The sequence below is a fragment of the Rhincodon typus genome, chromosome 28, assembly GCF_021869965.1.
Source record: "Rhincodon typus isolate 14 chromosome 28, sRhiTyp1.1, whole genome shotgun sequence".
Taxonomy (NCBI): domain Eukaryota; kingdom Metazoa; phylum Chordata; class Chondrichthyes; order Orectolobiformes; family Rhincodontidae; genus Rhincodon; species Rhincodon typus.
Window position 1 is genome coordinate 22750552 of NC_063359.1, and position 18461 is coordinate 22769012.

General features: G+C 41.7%; 1 protein-coding gene across 1 annotated transcript in view; it reads left to right on the top strand.

Annotated features, from left to right (window-relative positions):
- LOC109935695 (serine/threonine-protein kinase Nek6) overlaps positions 1-18461 on the top strand; it is a 184908-nt gene that overhangs the window by 108179 nt on the left and 58268 nt on the right. The window contains exons 6-7 of the mRNA XM_048613374.1: positions 1686-1794; positions 4156-4263. Of these exons, the coding sequence (XP_048469331.1) occupies positions 1686-1794; positions 4156-4263 (217 nt within the window). The remainder of the gene's footprint in view (positions 1-1685; positions 1795-4155; positions 4264-18461) is intronic.

Below are 18461 nucleotides of genomic sequence, written 5' to 3' on the forward strand. Positions count from 1 at the left end.
AAGTTTCAAAATCTCCCCTCCCCCCACCGCATCCCAAAACCAGTCCAACTCGTCCCTGCCTCCCTAACCTGTTCTTCCTCCCACCTATCCCCTCCTCCCACCCCAAGCCGCACCTCCATCTCCTACCGACCAACCTCATCCCGCCCCCTTGACCTGTCCGTCCTCCCTGGACTGACCTATCCCCTTCCTAACTCCCTACCTACACTCACCTTTCCTGGCCCCATCCCCGCCTCTTCGACCTGTTTGTTTCCTCTCCACCTATCCTCTCCTCTATCCCTCTTCTATCCGCCTCCCACTCTCTCCCTATTTATTTCAAAACCCCCTTCCCCTCCCCCTTTTCTGATGAAGGGTCTAGGCCCGAAACGTCAGCCTCTCTGCTCCTATGATGCTGCTTGGCCTGCTGTGTTCATCCAGCCCTGCACCTTGTTGTCTCGGATTCTCCAGCATCTGCAGTTCCTACTATCTCTGAATTGAAGTTGCTTCAGTTAGTCACATACATTCTGGGCAGCATGGTGGTGCAGTAATCAGCACTGTGAGGGACACAGGTTCAATTCCAGCAACTGTCTGTGTGGAATTTGCACATTCTGACCTTGTCTGTGTGGATTTCCGCTAGGTGTTCTGGTTTCCTCCCACAGTCCAAAGATGTGCAGACTAGGTGGGTTAGCCATGGGAAATGCAGGGTTACAGTGATAAATTAGGGGGCTGGGTCTGGCCAGGATGCTGTTCAGCGAGTTGGTGTGGACTCGATGGGCCGAGTGGCCTGCTTTCACACTGTAGGGATTCTATGATTTTCACCCGTGCTGCTAAATGAAGTTGATGGTCAGGAAAATCGAGAATAAAGATTTCTGTAATATAACAGTTAGCCAGGTGATTGATTTTTGGGATCCTACATTAATTTTGGAAAGTCACATTTACATTTACTGGAATAATTCAAACAAACAATACCATATGGAAACGGAACGACATAGATACATTATGTTATAGTCACAGTACCACATATAGACACAATACTTTGTAGACATAGTATCATATAGAGACAGGACTTTTTTGACACATGACACCGTAAAGGTCCATAATTCATTGCTCAATGTTCATAATTCTATCAAATAATCCTGTGGCCCAAATGCATTGTTTACATAATCTTTTTCATTACTTGGTTGGGCCATACAAATGTCAGTATCAGTCACATTCAATCTAGTAAATTAGATTTAAGCAATTATGAGGTACATAATTTATTAAAATGGCAAGAAAATGTTGATGAGCTTGTTCTGGCATCCGCAAGGTGTTAAAATCCCTTTAAAATAATTAAATAATTTGTTTTGAGAAACGTTTTCTTGGCTGCCTTGAATTTACAAATGAAACCTCACAGATGCTGATTATTTTTAGAGCTGGTTCATTTAATTGATGCAGCCTAATTAATCTCACCTCTGCTAACTAAGGATTTGTGACCAATCTGGAGAACAGATACTAATCAGAATGTTTCACTGGAGTAATTAGAAATCAGCGGAGCACCAAATGTTGGTGGAGGAAGGAATGAGTTAAATGGTAATGCGAGTATAAATAATGCTTTTTGTTATGCAACATTTCAGCAATTGCTGCATGAATAGCACTTGTTCCCGGAGTCATAGTGCCCGAGTCTAAATCTCATTGTTTATTCATGCATCTTTTATTCATTATTTCCACAGTACTTCAAAAAGCAAAAGAGGCTAATCCCAGAAAGAACGATATGGAAATATTTTGTGCAGCTATGCAGCGCAGTTGAACACATGCACTCCCGAAGGGTGATGCACAGAGGTAAAAAAAGACAAAAAAAGCATTCCTTTCCATTGAAAACTAGAGTTCAGTTTTGTAGGAGCACAGGATAAGTTAGGAAAAGCTGTTTGCGACTCTGCTTTATTGATCATGCGGGACGTGTGTGTATGTGTGTCTGTCTGTGTGTATGTGGGGAGTGGGTAGCTGCAGGCTACAGGTCCTCAGGGAATGTCCCATGTTATAGACACTTCTGTTTCCAACCATAATGACTGAAGACACCATGCACATTTGATTAGCTTGGTATCTGGTCACAGAGGGCTTAGTGGGGAAAGTCAGGGCATCATTTAATTCTGGGTTGTTTATTCAGTGATGTACAGTGACTGACTACAGAATCAATATGCTTCCCCGTTCTACATTGCCTGAATTTAAAGAGGAATTCAAGCCTGATTAAAACTCTCAGGGAACACTAACTTTTTTTTTAACTGTATAAACTATGATCACCCTTTGTGCTTATGTGAGTAACAGTGCAGGTGTCAGTCTTCAACTCCCTCAGCTTAGACAAGCTGGAAGTTGCCATTTCAGTCTCCCCCAGGGAAAATCCCCTTTACGAACAATGTGCAACAAAATTATAAAGGGCTTTGACAGAGATCACATTTACAGTTTTATGCATATCTACTTGTGGTGAATGATCAGATACTCATCAAGTTCCACCCGCCACTAATTACTCTGAAGATTTGGTTCTATTAAAGGAATTTCCTGCCATCGGGTACTTTGCTGTGTTTGAAGAGCAAGCTGACAATTACATTTAATTTTCAAATCTTTTTAGAAGACTTAACTGTAAAACCATTACATACTGCGTAGCCCCTCAGTCTAATTAAGACTGTATTTTAAAAGTAATGGATTTCCCGTTAACTGTCTTGCCAAGCCGAACAACTGACTTATTGCTCTTTCAGCAATCCAATGCATGGAAATAGCTTGATGTTAAAAACATCGACAATCATGACTTCAAAATCTCTTCATGTTGTGTTCTTCTGGCCCAATGTTAACTATGCGACCGCCTGAATTGGTAGGTGCACAGCACAAGTTGGGACTCAGCAAATTCAATCAGGAAAGACCCATGTTTGATCTGTGTTCTTGCTGAGTTGGTTGAACTGGTGCCAACATCCTGAGCCCTTGGAGGGGAAAGAAATCAGCCATGGTTCCTATTCTTTATTGCTATCCGGTGGCCCCAGTGGAAAATGAACCAAGCTCAACATGCAGGTATTTTATCCACACAAACATGTCCTAAGATGCAATCCAGAAGCCAGTGCAGGTTCCGGTTTGTTTTGAGAGTTCTGCATTCTCCGTTGCCTGACTCCTACTTAGACCATTGTACTCTGTTTTTGCTCTGGGGTTATTATTATGTGTAATATTCTTCTGTCAGGATGAAGAAGACTCTCAGTCAGTGACTCATGATGCCCTTTCTGTGTTCAAATCCTGAAATATATCATGACAACTGAAATGCCTGTAAATGGACTTGGAGACCAATTTTCATCCTCTTGAATATTTCTGACATTTTCAGTTGCTTACTATCAATTTATCGCATTCTATATACCAGGTGGAAGAACAATGAACAATTTAAGAAATGCCCTCTTATTTTGAAAAGGGCTACTAGTTTCCCACCTTCAAATTGCAAAAGTAGCCTAGAGCAGTTAATGCATAAATTCTGTTCTAACAGTTGGACTGAGGTTTGGCTTTTTTTACACATTGAATGAAGATGATCATGCTCCAAGCTATGGCTCCATCGCAACAGATTTGTTTACAGAATATCCAGAAGTGGTGCCTTCTCACTTAGAGGAATGGATCTGTGAAACCAACTGACTCATATGACTGAAAGTGACTGGAAGAAGGGTTATTACATGATTCAGAATGCAATTCAAAACTTGTTAACAGCAATTTAGCAAAATGGGTGAATGATAAAGGCCCTGTGAGTCAAAATCCTGGAATTCACTTGTGAACTGATTGCAGTGGCTCAAGAAGGCAACTCACCACCACCTTCTCAGGGGCAACCAGAGATGGGCAACAAATGCTGGCTCAGCCAGCGATGCCCATGTCCTTTGAATGAATATAAAGAAAATACAATATTGTAGATATTATGTAACTCAGTCTGTTGGTAGTTTTCTTTATACATCACAATCAGAGTCATGGAAATTTCAACCTATTCTGAGCTTGCGACTAGGGGATGAAAATTATATTATTTATGATATTTATGAAGTGATACAAAGTAACTGTCAAAAATAAACCTTTTGATAATATACAGACCGTAAACAAATGTCAGTATAACACAATCACCATGAAGACTTCACGACTTTCTCTTTTAAACCACTCATTCATTATTGATTGACTCTCTGTTTTCATTCTTAGACATCAAGCCAGCAAATGTGTTCATAACTGCAACAGGAGCAGTCAAGCTGGGGGACCTAGGGCTGGGACGATTTTTCAGCTCCAAAACCACAGCAGCACACTCTTTAGGTAAGAAGCAATTGTAGAAAACTGTATCTTTTTTATTTTAATCAAACAATTATTGGCCCCAATGTTTATATACACGAGGGATCTCTGATTGCATTGCTCATGTACATGTCAGAAGATGTGTCGCTTTATGACAGGAGCATTGTATCACAAAATGCACAATATATTATTCCACTGTGTTTCTTTAAGGCCAGGAGATTTAATCGCGGCTCATTGATCCACACACACTTAGAGGGTGTTTTTTTTTTCTGGCAAGTGGTGGATGATTTTAAATCTCTTGTGGGAAGAACTGAAAAGATTCAGCAAAGACTGGAGGCTGATTTTAAATCCTCAAAGTCAATAAAAAAGCAATGACTGGCTTTGCCTCTATCTTCCTATACTTCTTTAAGGATAATTTTGTGTCTGTTACAAAAAGTGAACTCTCAGCTGTGATACAGTCTGGAGTTTTATCTATTCTGTCAATAATGTGCAAAAGGACATGTCTGTGTATGTGTGTGTACGTCTCCATGTGAGCATCTACATCTCTATGTGTGTGTCCACCTCTGTTTTGTGTACATCTGCATAGGTGTGTGTATGTATATCTGCATCTGTGTGTACATCTGCATGTGTTTGTGCAGATGTGCATGTATGTACATCTCCATTTGTGTATATCTGCATGCATGTGGGCACAAATAGGATGAAACGCCCAGGGTTGGGAGAGTCCAAAACTTGAGGGCATAAGTTTAAAGTGAGAGGAGAAAAATTTAAAAGGGACCTAAGGGGCAATTTTTTCACACAGAGGGTAGTGGTGTATGGAATGAACTGCCAGAGAAGGTGGTGGAGGCTGGTAAAATAACAACATTTAAAAGGTATCTGGATGGATGTATGAATAGGAAGAGTTTAGAGAGATATGGGACTAGATTAATTTAGGATATCTGGGGTTCTGTGTACAACTCTATGATGTGTGTGTGTGTGTGCGTGCGTGTGTGTGCACGCGCGCGTAAGAACACCAGCTGAACCGCATCACAATTGACCAGTCAAGAGCAGGGATGATATTCATGTCAAGTAGAGGGAAAGAACTGAGGTCATAAGGAAGATGCTGGGAAATGAGGGATGAGGAGTGGAATGGGAGAACTAAGTGACTGGGAAGTTGGAGGAGAGCAGAGAGTGAGTAGTGAATGGAAAGAAGGGGAAAGAAGATTTCCCATTTCCTTTCCCCTTTCACTTTTCCCCTCTGATTCTTCACCATCCACTTCCTTTCACAATTTCTCCATATTCACCATGCCCCTTTCCCAAACGCACCCTAGTGCTTCTTCTATTTTCCTTCCTACACAACCCTCTGCCTCGTTTTTTAATCTGATGGTCCCAACCAGCCACACTCAAACCTTTATTTTGGCAGTTATCTTCCCCTTCTCACTGTCAGACCCGCTACCAAATGCCAACATGCCCCTGAGCCAGGAATGATGGCCATATTTTTCAAAGCACTGACACTTTGAATCTATTCAGCGACTACAATAGGCAGCCTGTTTTCTACTGTGGCACTAGCCTGGATGCAGACTGGTGCAGGCAGAACAGAGTTGGGCATGGAGCCTCGGCAAATGCAGTGCATTAATTGGTGCTACAACACTGGGTGGGCACCTCTCACACATGTACAGCTACAGTCAGTGACAGCAGAGTTAGTGGTGTCCTGCAGGGCTGGATTGGAGAATTGGTTCCCTAATTATTTCAAGGTAAAATAAAAAATGTAAATGTTGCACCATTGGGAGAAATTCAACTACTATGGAATTACATTCAAAAGTCAAGAAAGGACAATGAAATGCTGTTTAAAACTCGAGAACAAATGAAACTTGGAATTATCAGGAACAATCAGTGCAAACAGGAATCACCGTTGTGTTGTAATGATCAAGCAGCATGGTGTGAGGGTTGGCTCCTGGCTTGCTGGGTCTGAAATGCTAGGTGTACAGCTGTGCTTTCAGATGGAGCCAGTGTCGGGACCATAGACAAGCCTCTGGCATTGGCAATGACTTCTGCCTCTTCTGTTGCGCGAGTCCGGTCACCAAAGAGCCCAGTTGCATATTTAATGAGGTGGAAGGGAGACGATGGTATGAGAAAAGTCACTCCAAGCCATGGAGGACTTGGCAGCAGGATTCTCGCTCTACAAAACACCTTTACTGCAAATGGGAAGATTCCACCCATAAATTCTTCATGTACCTGTTGGTGCTTGGAAAGTGGTGAAAGCAATCAGCACTCTTTCACTTTCAATATCAAACCCAGAACTCAGAGCACTGCAGAGATAACACAGTCGTGTAGTTGTGTTGCTTAGATGGGGAGAGCTAATGTACCATCTAAATACCCTATAATTCAGAAGCAAAAATTTTTTAGAACCTGACAGTTGGCATTCCATTTATTTGGGACCTAAACAATACAGAGCCACCATCTCGGTGGAAGAACCCGAACATGCTGTAGCAACAGCAATGTGCATATAATGGAGAGCTTCACCAACTTGTTGGAATCAGGAGTTACAGTATGATTAAATTAAAAAAGACTTGCATTTATAGACGTCATCTCAGGGTGATCCTGCGGTAGGGTCAATTAGGTCCTGAAGAAGTGTACTCATTACAGTAATATAGGAAACATGGCAGCCAACCTGCACACAGCAAGATCCCTCAAACAGCCATGTGATAATGAACAATTTAAAATTAGTTAGCCTGAAACTAATTCTCAGTTGTTGTTGGAATAACACTAAGAAATGGAAGGAATACAGTCTGTGACTTACCTGAAAGAACAAGAAATGGATATTTAAATACATAGAATAGGAATTGTTGTTAAATGGCATTTGTACTAAGTCTCTGGCATTTATCCCTCCAAGCCAACACCACCGCCCCCCCATCCCCACAAACATCCTACATAATGTTTTGGAGGCAACAGTAACAATTAAGTATGAGAAAGTGTAAGTCAGTTTGAATATCGAGGCATCAATATTTTGTTATTGAAGAACTCATGCTAACAAATTATTGTCGTATAAAGATGATCCAACATGTTCTAGTACAAATAATGTTTATGGTAGCAACAAATTAGATTTGGTTATTTTAGTTAGCCCTTCTTAATGCATCTCAGTCTGAAAACCAAACATAATTTTTAACTGATTTTTAAACTGATTTGCAATTGACCTCATAAATCTTTTTCTCTCAATTTCCCTGAGGTTAATAATCTATCCAATGCTGTAATCCAACTTGCTTTTTAGCTCAAAAATGATTTGTACCTATTTATATACTACTGCAAGGAAACATTCAGCTGATTCATCTTGTAAAGGTTACACAGGTTATTGCAGAATATTTTAGGGAATTTTCACAGTTAAGATATGGTGGTTTTGAGAAACCGAGGGCATTAAATCCCCTAAAAATATCATTGAGTTAAAATCCTGATATCCCACCAAATTTTGGGTTTGACACTGGAGGGTTTGGAAGTGAGAGGTCAGTCCATGAAGATGTTGGGTAAGGAATTTAAATACTGTAAAAAAGGCAGCACATTTATTTCCTGAGCTGTCAGCAACACACCATGATCAATCAGTTGAAAGCACAATAGAGAGAGTTTCTGCAGTGAAAAGGCTAGGGTGGAGCACCTTAACTCAGGGGTGCACACTGCATTTCTTCAGAGTGTCCCTTCACTGCTTGACAAGTGACTGACAACTCCTGAGAAATCAATTTACCTGGTGTCTCGCTTCACTCCTCCTGCATCACTGCAGAAGCTTACAGTTCCACCTCCTGCTGATGAATATGAGGAGAGCCCAAGACCAACAAAGCCAAGGGCAGCACTGTCTGCCTGCCCTTCAGCCACAGGTCAGAGGGGATATCCACAAAGATCCAGCTGCAATGCATCAGTGTGTCTGCTGCCTGATCTCCCGCATGCAACAGCTTGTACCTCCCTAGATAGTGATATAAGCTCTTCAACTTTACTTAGACCTAAGACAAAGAAGAGATCTGTGACATTGTGGACAATGAAGCTGGAGGTAGTGAAAGCCCTCCTGTGGTAAGGATAATCTGGTGGAGAAATGGGCATTTTCCTCTAGGTAGCCATGGGGTAAGTTTCAGGTAATTTAATTTTCCATTCAATATCTCATTCCTCAACTTTGTTGCCAGCTGGTAAGATTTATTCTATTCCAAGCTTATCTGCTTTTTAACTTTAATTTCTGCCTTCCCATGTTTGCATCTTCCTGTAGATAGAAGCAACCTGAGGAAGTTTCCTACATCAGGGCATTGGGGAAGTGCTTAAGCATTGCTACACCCTACTCATGTTACTCAATAAAATGCAGAAGCAGGCAGACCGGACAAGTCGTGAGATATTAGCTCAGGCTCACAAATATCTCATGAGTGTGGACAGGAAGGTACAGATTCATTACCATCTCTAGGGTCACTCCTTCCAATCCACTCATTCATCTCTCATTACAGAAACCCCCAGAACGAGCGGTAAACTGGGTTGGAGTGGACATCCTACAAATACCCAGTAAGACCATGTGGGCAAAGTAAACCACTAATTAATAACATTTGAAACACTGTTAGACTAATAAATACCTTGAGTTCCATCTCTCCTTAGCTCGGAATTAATTTGCAATAGATGATGAGGAGATGAATGGTGAGAATGCATGGCTGATGCAGACGAACATACAAAACTTGGAGCAGAAATGGACCATTCAGCTCCTCAAACCAGTTCTGCCATTCCATAAGATTAGACTGACCTCTCGGTTTCAAATTCCACATTCCCATCTATCCCTGATAGCCTTTGGTTCCCTGGTCTAACAAGAATCTATCTACTTCTGGATTAAGAATATTCATTGACCCCATATCCACCACCTTTTGAAACACAGAATTCCAAATTGGCCCACCTTTCTGCTAGAAGAAAAAATTCTCCTTATCTCTGTCCTAAAAGGGCAACTTTTCATTTTAAAGCAGTGCCCCTTAGTTCTGGACTGATCTACAAGAGGAAACATTCTCTCCACCTCCACCTGTCAAGACCATTCAGGATCTCATACGCTTCAAATCACTCCTCACTCATCTAAACTCCAGTGAGAACAACCCAGCCTGTTCAACCTTTCCACATAGGATAACCCATTGATTAAGTAAACTTCCTCTGAATCCCCTCCCAATGCGTTTACATTCACAGGACACGGGCATCGCTGGTTGGGTCGTTAGTTGCTCTTGAGAAGATGATGGTGAGTTGTCTTCTTAATCCACTGCATCCCTTTTCTTTGTTTTAAGTACACCCACAATGTTGTTAGGGAGGGAGATCCAAGATTTTGACCTAGCAACAGTGAAGGAATGGGTGATATATTTCTAAGTCAGGATGGTGAGTGACTTGGAGGGGAACCTGCAGCAGATGTATCTGTTTTCCTTGTCCTTCTAGATGGAAAGGGTCCTGCACTTGGAAGGTGCTATCTAATGAGCCTTGATGAATTTCTGCAGTGCATTTTGTAGATGGCACAGACTACTGCTATCGAACATCAATGGTGGAGGGAGTGAATATTTGTGGTTGTGGTGCTAATCTAGCAGGCAGCTTTGTCCTGAAGGTGTCAAGCTTCTTGAGTATTATTGGAGTTATACTCATCCAGACAGGTGGGAAGAATTCACTTATATTCATTCCTGACTTGTGCCTTGTAAATGTTGGACACACTTTTTGGAGCCAGGAGGTGAATTACTCACCACAGTATTCCTAGCTTCTGACTTGTTCTTGTAGCCACTGTGTTTATATGACTAATGCAGTTCAGTTTCTGGTCAGTGGTAACATCCAGGATATTGATAGTGGGGAATTCAGTGATGTTAATGTCATTGAATGTCAAGGAGCTATGGTTAGATTCTCTCTTCTTGAAGATGGTCATTGCTTGAATAAGGAGACCAAAACTGCACATGTGTTTGAGGTCTGGTTTCACCAATGCTGTGTATAGCTGAGTCTCAAATTCCTTAACTTTTGTGTTCAATTCCTCTTGTAGTAAGGGATAGCATCCCATTGGCCTGTTGATTACATGCCATCCCTGCATATTAACATTTTGTGACTTGTAGTGTTGAACACCTAAATCTTGTTGCACCTTGGAAATCCGTAGTTATTCTCTGTTGAAGTTAATGAAGTAAATAATAACATTGGACATTGTGTTTGATGGGATAGTCCGCAGTAAAAATATATTTCCTTTTGCATTTAGAGTACTGCCTAGTGAACCTCGCCACAAGTGTCTTCTTAGTTGCAGCCTCAGTGCAGCTGCCCCTTCAGACTTGGACTCACTCTCACTGTTGTGTCCAGAGCTGCGGAGCCCCTTCTTCTCACTGATTCACAAGGATTCGATTTCTCATGGTCACGACGATCTGGAATTCTGACTGGACATCCTGAACGAATTCACTCACATTCCACAGGAGGGTGGTAGTGTTGTGTGGAACCAAATCTTCTGTGGTACCGTGTCTTCAGATGAGCTATACTGCTATATACTCTGCCTAATGTAATAAAGGAATGACTGGCCCATATCCTGTGAGAAGTCTCACTTCTGGCTCAAGTAAGATCAATGCCTTCCTTATCCAGAATATCACAAAAGGTGCCTGGAAAATATAAATCCTCAGTCGACCAATTTGTCCGAAGTCCATGGCTTCTCATTTCCTGTTTCTTAATCAGACTTTCCATTCTGGCTTGAAGACTGAAAGAGCTTTGACCCATAGTTTTACCATCTCTGCTGCTTTCTTTTCTATGGCCTTTCTCTCATTGTTTTACCATGAGAGGTTATGTTGGCCTGAGACAATGTTTTAAAAACCAGTACACCCATTTTTAATCTCCTTGACATTAACAGTTCTGCTGGCAAATATTATTCATTGGTGTTGCTCTATAACAGAGTAAGAGCTAATGCTAAGTTGAGATTATTTTCCATCAGTAACTTCACAATCTTTATAGGTGGAGGATGGATGTCTCTTCTGGTGTACAACCACAGAACGGTTATTGTCAGTCTTTCTGCTCAGGTTACCTTTTCAGCACTTATTTTGCTGGATTATATTTCGACCTCCTCGAAGACAGAATTGTGTGACTTTTGTACACTCCATGTCAGATTTCTAAGCAACAGGAATTTGTCTGAGTTTGCCTTGGGTTGCCAGTAAATTTTTGCTTATTACCATAGAATAAGATCTTGTTCAACTGGATTGATACTGCCCTCAGCGTGTTTCCTCAGTTACATGTGCTCTGCCTGGGCCATGGGAGTATACCATCGATTAAGACTGAATCTTTGTACGTGTAGAGGCATCTGAGATCTCTTTCAATCGCAATACTGTTAATAAAACCTCATGGTCCATCATCATCTAGAATATCTGTCCCTTCCGCTATATTTGCATATCTCTGTCAAAGTTCAAGGTAAAATAGAGATAGCAAGAACTGCTGATGCTGGAGTCAGAGATAACACAGTGTGGAGCTGGAGGAACACAGCAGGCCAGGCAGCATCAGAGGAGCAGGAAAGTTGAAGTTATGGGTCAGGACCCTTCTTCCCAACCCGAAACATCAACTTTCCTGCTCCTCTGACATTGCCTGGCCTGCTGTGTTATCAGTGTAAATAGAGCAGTTTTCCCATTCTGTTAGTTTGCACTTTAATAAGGACTGCTCCAAATGCTGTGGAGGATCTACCTCTAGCTACTTAATGTGCTAAAACATCAATGAAAAGTAGCTCCTTTTTAATCTTTTTAAAAATCGTTATCTGTTCCTGACACCAACCCCATTGCTGCTTGGCCTGCTGTGTTCATCCAGCTCTACACCTTGTTATCTCAAAAGCTCTCTAATGAGTTAATTAAGATTGAATCATTTGGGGGTAAACTTTCCTACTCAATGCACCATGTATAAGCTGTGCTGGACATGATGTATGCACTTCAACGCTGCAACCTCATGGATGGCCCATGTCGTTGGATTTATTCTGATGCCTTGTTCTTGTATCGTGTGTCCTAGAAATATAATCATCAATCTAGAGAATTGGCATTTCTCATTGAAATACAAGGCCTGTACACTGTGAGCTAGTAAGAGCTGCAGATGCTGGAGTCAGAGATAACACAGTGTGGAGCTGGAGGAACACAGCAGGCCAGGCAGCGTTAGAGGGACAGGAAAGTTGATGTTTTGGGTCGGGACCCTTCTTCAGAAATGGGGAGGGGTAAGGGAGCTCAGAAATAAATAGAGAGAAGGGGTGGAGCTGGGGAAGGTAGGTGGGATGTGATAGGTGAGTGCAGGTAGGGAGTGGTGGGGATTGGTCAGTGAGGTTAGAGGGACGGATAGGTGGGAGAGAAGCCTGTACACTGTACAGCCTTTAACATGCCCCTGCCCCTTCGGTTGTCTTCCTTCTTTGTTTTGCCTTGTGCTAGGATGTCATTCATAAAGCAATTGGTTCCTGGTTTCCTTTCCAGGATTCCAGACACAGCCATTTTAAAAATCCCTGGTGCAGAGGAGATCCCAGATGGTTGAAGCAAACATGACCAATTAGTGCAGTGGGGCAGCACGGTGGCTCAGTGGTTTGCACTGCTGCCTCACAGTGCCAGGGACCCGGGTTCGATTCCACCCCTCGGTGACTGACTGTGTGGAGTTTGCACGATCCCCCCGTGTCTGCGTGGGTTTCCTCCGGGTGCTCCGGTTTCCTCCCACAGTCCAATGATGTGCAGGTTAGGTGGATTGGCCATGCTAAATTGCCCATAGTGTCCAGGGATGTTTAGGTTAGATGGGTTAGACATGGGAAATGCAGGGGTAGGGGAATGGGTCTGGGTGGGATGCTCTTCGGAGGGGCGGTGTGGACTTGTTTGGTCAAATGGCCTGTTTCCACACTATAGGGATTCTATGATTCTAAATGTGGTCAGCAAACATAGCTCTTGGTTCAAGGTTGGCATCCATCTTTGTGAAAATCTTTCATGACAACTGAAATGGAATGGATTTCAAGACTAGACAGTGTAAGCACAGGAAGGATTTTCCCGATGACTGGGGACACAGTTTAAGGTCACAGGGTAGGCCATTTAGTACTGAGATGAGGTGAAATTTGTTCACCAAGGAATGATGAGCCTGTGGAATTCTGAAGGATGGGGCTGAAGACAAAACATTGTATCTTTTTAAGAAGGCGTTCTAAAGGCTAAGGGGTCAAAGCCTATGGATGGAAAGCAGGGACAGGGCACTGAGATGAGTTATCATCCATGATCGTATTTAACAGGGAAGTAGGTTCAAAGAGTTGAATGGCCTATTCCTGTTCCTATTTTCTATGTTTCTAATTAATGCATCATTTCAAAGTTCTGCAGCCACAACATCTTGCGAGGCAATATAAATTCATTAAAAATATTTCTATTGATTCTCTTGAACACTGAGATGATTGATTAAGTCTCACCCCTTCTACATCGAGATTTATTTTAGAACTCAAGTACACGTCGAGTGCTTTAATCAATGAATCATATTCCATAATACTTCCTCTCTTTGACTTATCAGACATCATTAGCTACTGGACTCGCAGTATATAAAAGCATGCTGAGTTGGATGTACTGCTCCTTCATATGTAACCTGAAACTAGAATACAGCATTGAAAATGCCATTTCCAGAGCTCCCACTGCTGATCTCATTGATTCTGTTTTTCCTCTCCAGAATATTGCCCGTTCTCATGGCTGACAAATTCCCCAGGGGTCCTCTTCCCTGCCTTTGGAATCCTTATTTTCTAGCTCTATCCTTTCCTTGAAGTCTTCACAGGACTTGGCCTGCCTTTTTGGCCCATATCCCTTGGATCCTACTTTAACTTCAAATCGTGGTTTTGGATGTTTTTTTTTCCCTACAATCCTGCTTCATCTTGTTGTTTAAGCTGCCTGAACATTGAGATGCCAGTCTGGAGTATCTCTGGCTGTGTATGGGAGTCTGCACGTACATTGTCCCAGAGGAAGCTTGCTCCTTATCTCTATGCAAGGCTCTTCAACTCCTTACATATTTATAAGACTCCTTTATTTACCACCATGTATAGTAGGTTATCAAATACTGCTCTCCAGTGTTGTGCCTGAGACCTCTCTCTTCACATGCTCATTCTACATTAGAATCTTCTATCTCTCGTTGACGTCAGAGTCATGTGATCAGTCAGGTCAGCACAATTCAGGTGAATTTCATTCTACCCTTAGCACAATTCTCTGGATGGGAAAAGGAAAGAAATGATCAATTCTCAGCGAAATCAGCTCTCTTTGCTCTCGAGTTGAACCAGCCACTCATGGTGCTGACAACATTAATAGCATGTTTCAGGCATTAAAAGGTCTTCCAGCTATGACTGGAAAACAAATCTGCTTTATGTAAAATCCTTTGTTGTGTTGAATTTGGGTTCATTAAAACCCATGATCTTTCTCATAGTTAGTATCTTCATTTCAAGTTTCAATTTTTAGGATGTGTCCACTTTTTCAGCCACTCTCATGAGTTGATAGCTTATAGGCTTGTTTTCCTCCTCCTTCATGGAATAAAGTCCAAATTACAGGCCCCCACATGACTTACTGCCAGTAAATATGTTTTGTGCTTTGGGGTCACCAGGTGTGACTGTCTTGGGACTGGAAAGGCTCGGCTGAGAGTCCCCTTGGAGAAACTGCTTCTGTAAATAATATGTTTGTCAGTTGTATAAGACATCCAGCTGGCATATTCCCAGCAAAGCAGCAAAAATAGATTGTCAACCAGACAGCAAAGCAGTCACAAAATGCTGAGTAAATCTGTGATATACAGTATTTGGTTTGTTTCCAATTAAAATAAGACATTCTGCAGTACAGCTGTTTGGAACATGAGATCTTCCCCTGTCTTTTGATATATTATAATTTCAGGTTAGTATATGAGCTGCATGCATAAGGCTTAGCTCCAAGAAGAGTATTTTCAGATTATTTTCGTGCACTTTCTATTTTCGGTAGGTGTTATTTGCCCAATTTTACAGCTTTGTTTTACTCTTAGAAAGATTATGCAATTTGGTCTTGCTTTACAATATTCATATCTGATGTGGTTTGAAACCTGTGGACTGGGGATCTGAACGCATGATAATCAAGAGAAATTGTATACAATGATGAGCTCAGGGATATGGAGATACTGGGAGATGTTCAGAATAAGGGGACAGTGAAACGTGCTGACATTGTGACAACACTGAAAACATACAGCTCAGGAACCTGAGTAGGTCATTCAGCAAGATCATGGCTGTTTTGTTCGTAATCTCAAATCCATATTCACACTCAGCCCTGACAACCTTTTATCCCCATACTTAAGAAGAATTTATCTATTTCTCCCTTAGAAGCATTCAAGAACTCCACTTCAGGAAGAGAGTTCCAAATACTCTTGACCCTATGAGAAAACAAAGTTCACCTCATCTCTGTTTTAAGTGGCAAGCCCTGATTTTTTAAAATATTGACCTCTAGTTCATGATTCTCCCTTAAGAAGCAATATTGCCTGCTCATTTACCCTGTCAGGATCTCTTATGCTTCAGTCGTTACTTCTTACTCTTCTAAACTCCAATGGGTACAAACCTGGAATGGCTAACCATTCCTTATTAGATAAGTTCCTCACTCCATGTATCAGTCTGGTAAACCTTCTCAGAACTGCCTCCAACACATTTGCATCTTTTCTTAAATAATGTGATCAATTCTGTGTAGAGTGCTCCAGAATTGTTCTCCCCAATGCCCTGGAGAACTAATTAATCATCTCTGTACTTCTGTGTTCAGTTACCCTTGTGCAAAATGATAACATGCTACAATCTTTCCCTATTACTTGCTGAACGTGCATACTAACCTTTTATGATTCATACATGAGAACACTGAGACCTTTCCTGCACAACAGAGTTCTGCAATCTCTCACCACTGAGAGAATTCTTTTTCATTCTTGCTGATAAAATGGAAAATTTCACATTTTCATACATTATACTTTATTTGCCACACAATTGCCTATGTTCTTAGCTTATCTATATCTTCTTGTAGCCTTCTTATGTCCTCTTCAAAACTTACTTTCCTCTCTGTGTCATCAGAAAATTTGGCAATTAAAATATCCATCCCTTCGTATATATATTGTAAACAGTTGAGGGCCCAGCACCAATCCCTATAACCCACCATTCATTATATCAGCCAATCTGAAAAAGATCCATTTAAGCCAAATGTCTGCTTCTATCCATGCCAATATACTATCCCGACATGTGAGCTTTTATTTTTTCTTACTTGTTGGAATATATCTATTCCATATATTCTGAAATATTCCCTTAAATATCTACCACTACATCTCCATTGAACCATCCTTTAACCTAATTTGCCAATCCACTTTATCCAACTCTGCTTTCATAGCCTTGTAATTACACTTTAAAAAATAGTCTCAGACCCACTGTCTTTCCCTCAAACTGAATGTAAAATTCAGTCATATTATGGCCACTGCCGCCTACAGGTACTTTCACAATGAGAATTATTACTAAGTCCTTATCTCATTGCACAATACCAGGTCAAGAATAGTCTGTTGGGTGGTTTGCTCCAGAACATGTTCTTCTAAGAAACTATCCTGAAAAAATCATTTGACCTCTTCATCCTCCCTTTGCCCATCTGACTTTCCTGGTCCATAAGTATATTGAAAGCTTTTATGTTAAACACCATATCTTTCTGACAGCTCTCATTGTTTTTTTCCTTTATGCTGCATGCTATCATATGGTTACTGTTAGGGGGCCTCTACACCTCTCTAACCAGTGACCTCCAACCTTTATAATTTCTCATTTCTACTCAAACTGTTTCCACATGTTGGTTTCTTGAACTTAATTCATCCATCTCCATTGTGCAAATACTGCCATTAACTGACAGACCCACCCCTCCACCTTTTCCTGTCATTCCTAAGTGTCCTATACCCTTCAAGATTGAGGCCCCTATCCAGATTATCCTGTAGCCTCAACGGCTACAAGGTCATACTTATTGATTTCCATTTGCACACCCAGTTCATCTTTCTGCTTTCAAATGCGACCTGCATTCAGATATGGAGCCTTTATTTTTACTCTTACACTTTGTAAATTCTAGCCTTATCTGTTGGTTGACCACTAGATTTGTACTCTCCAACCCTTTCTGTCACTGTCGGTTGATTGTTTCCCTTTTGCCTTCAGTCTACATCTTCCCAAATTTGATCTGTTGCCCCCATTCTTTAGTCTATAATACTCTCGACTTCCCGGGTTATGGACTTGGCAAGAACATTGACCCCAGCACAGTTTGGATGGAGATTGATACAGATCCCACTTTCCCCAGTCCTGGTTTCAGTGCCCCATGAACTGGAACCCACATTCTCCCATGCCAGTCTTTTTGATTACACGCACATGCGTACACAGAAACACAGACACACACACACAATGCCCTTAAGGTAAATCTTAATTACCAATGTATTGAACATGCATAACAGGCTGACTTCCTAGTCTCTGCCTGCTTCCAGGCCCCACAGTTGCTCAGAGACTCTACAGTTTTAATGGATTAAGGGAATGATCATTCAGATGTTTTAAGTGAACAATGTTTTTGGGAGAGGAACACAAATGTCATTGTAACCAAAATCTTAGAAGTGAGTTCTGATGAAAGATCACGTACCACCACCCCCAGTCAAAACAATAACATGGGCTGCAGTGGTTCAAGAATGCATTTCACCATCACTTCCCCAAGGACAGCTAGGGAAGGACAATAAATGTTGGCCCAGCCCACGTCACACGAGTGAATAAAAAATGAAAAATATGCCCTTGAGGATCTGCATCTTACCGTGAGAGCAGCTAGCTCCTCAAATTTACAATGCAGAACCACCTCCTTTGTCCTGCCTATGTCGTAGGTACCTACACAGACCATGACAACTGGATTCTCCTCCTCCCATTCCAAGTTCTTTTCCAGCTTGAGCATATATTGCAAACCCTGAGAATAGGCAGCAGTACCTTTGTCTGGATTCATGCTGGTTGGAGTCATACCTGGAACATAGAAAGATGGATGTAGTTGTTGGATGTCAGTTATCTCAGCTCCAGGACATCTCTGCAGGAGTTCCTAAGGTAATGTCCTAGGCCCAACCATCTTCAGTTGCTTCATCAGTTACGTTTCCTCCCAGTAGGAGGTATACACAGTGCAGTGACATGGAGAGGTGTACACAGTGCACTGACATGGGGAGGTGTACACAATTCAGTGATACAAGAAGATGTACACAATGCGGTGACACGGGGAGATGTACACAATGCAGTGACACGGGGAGGTGTACACAATGCAGTG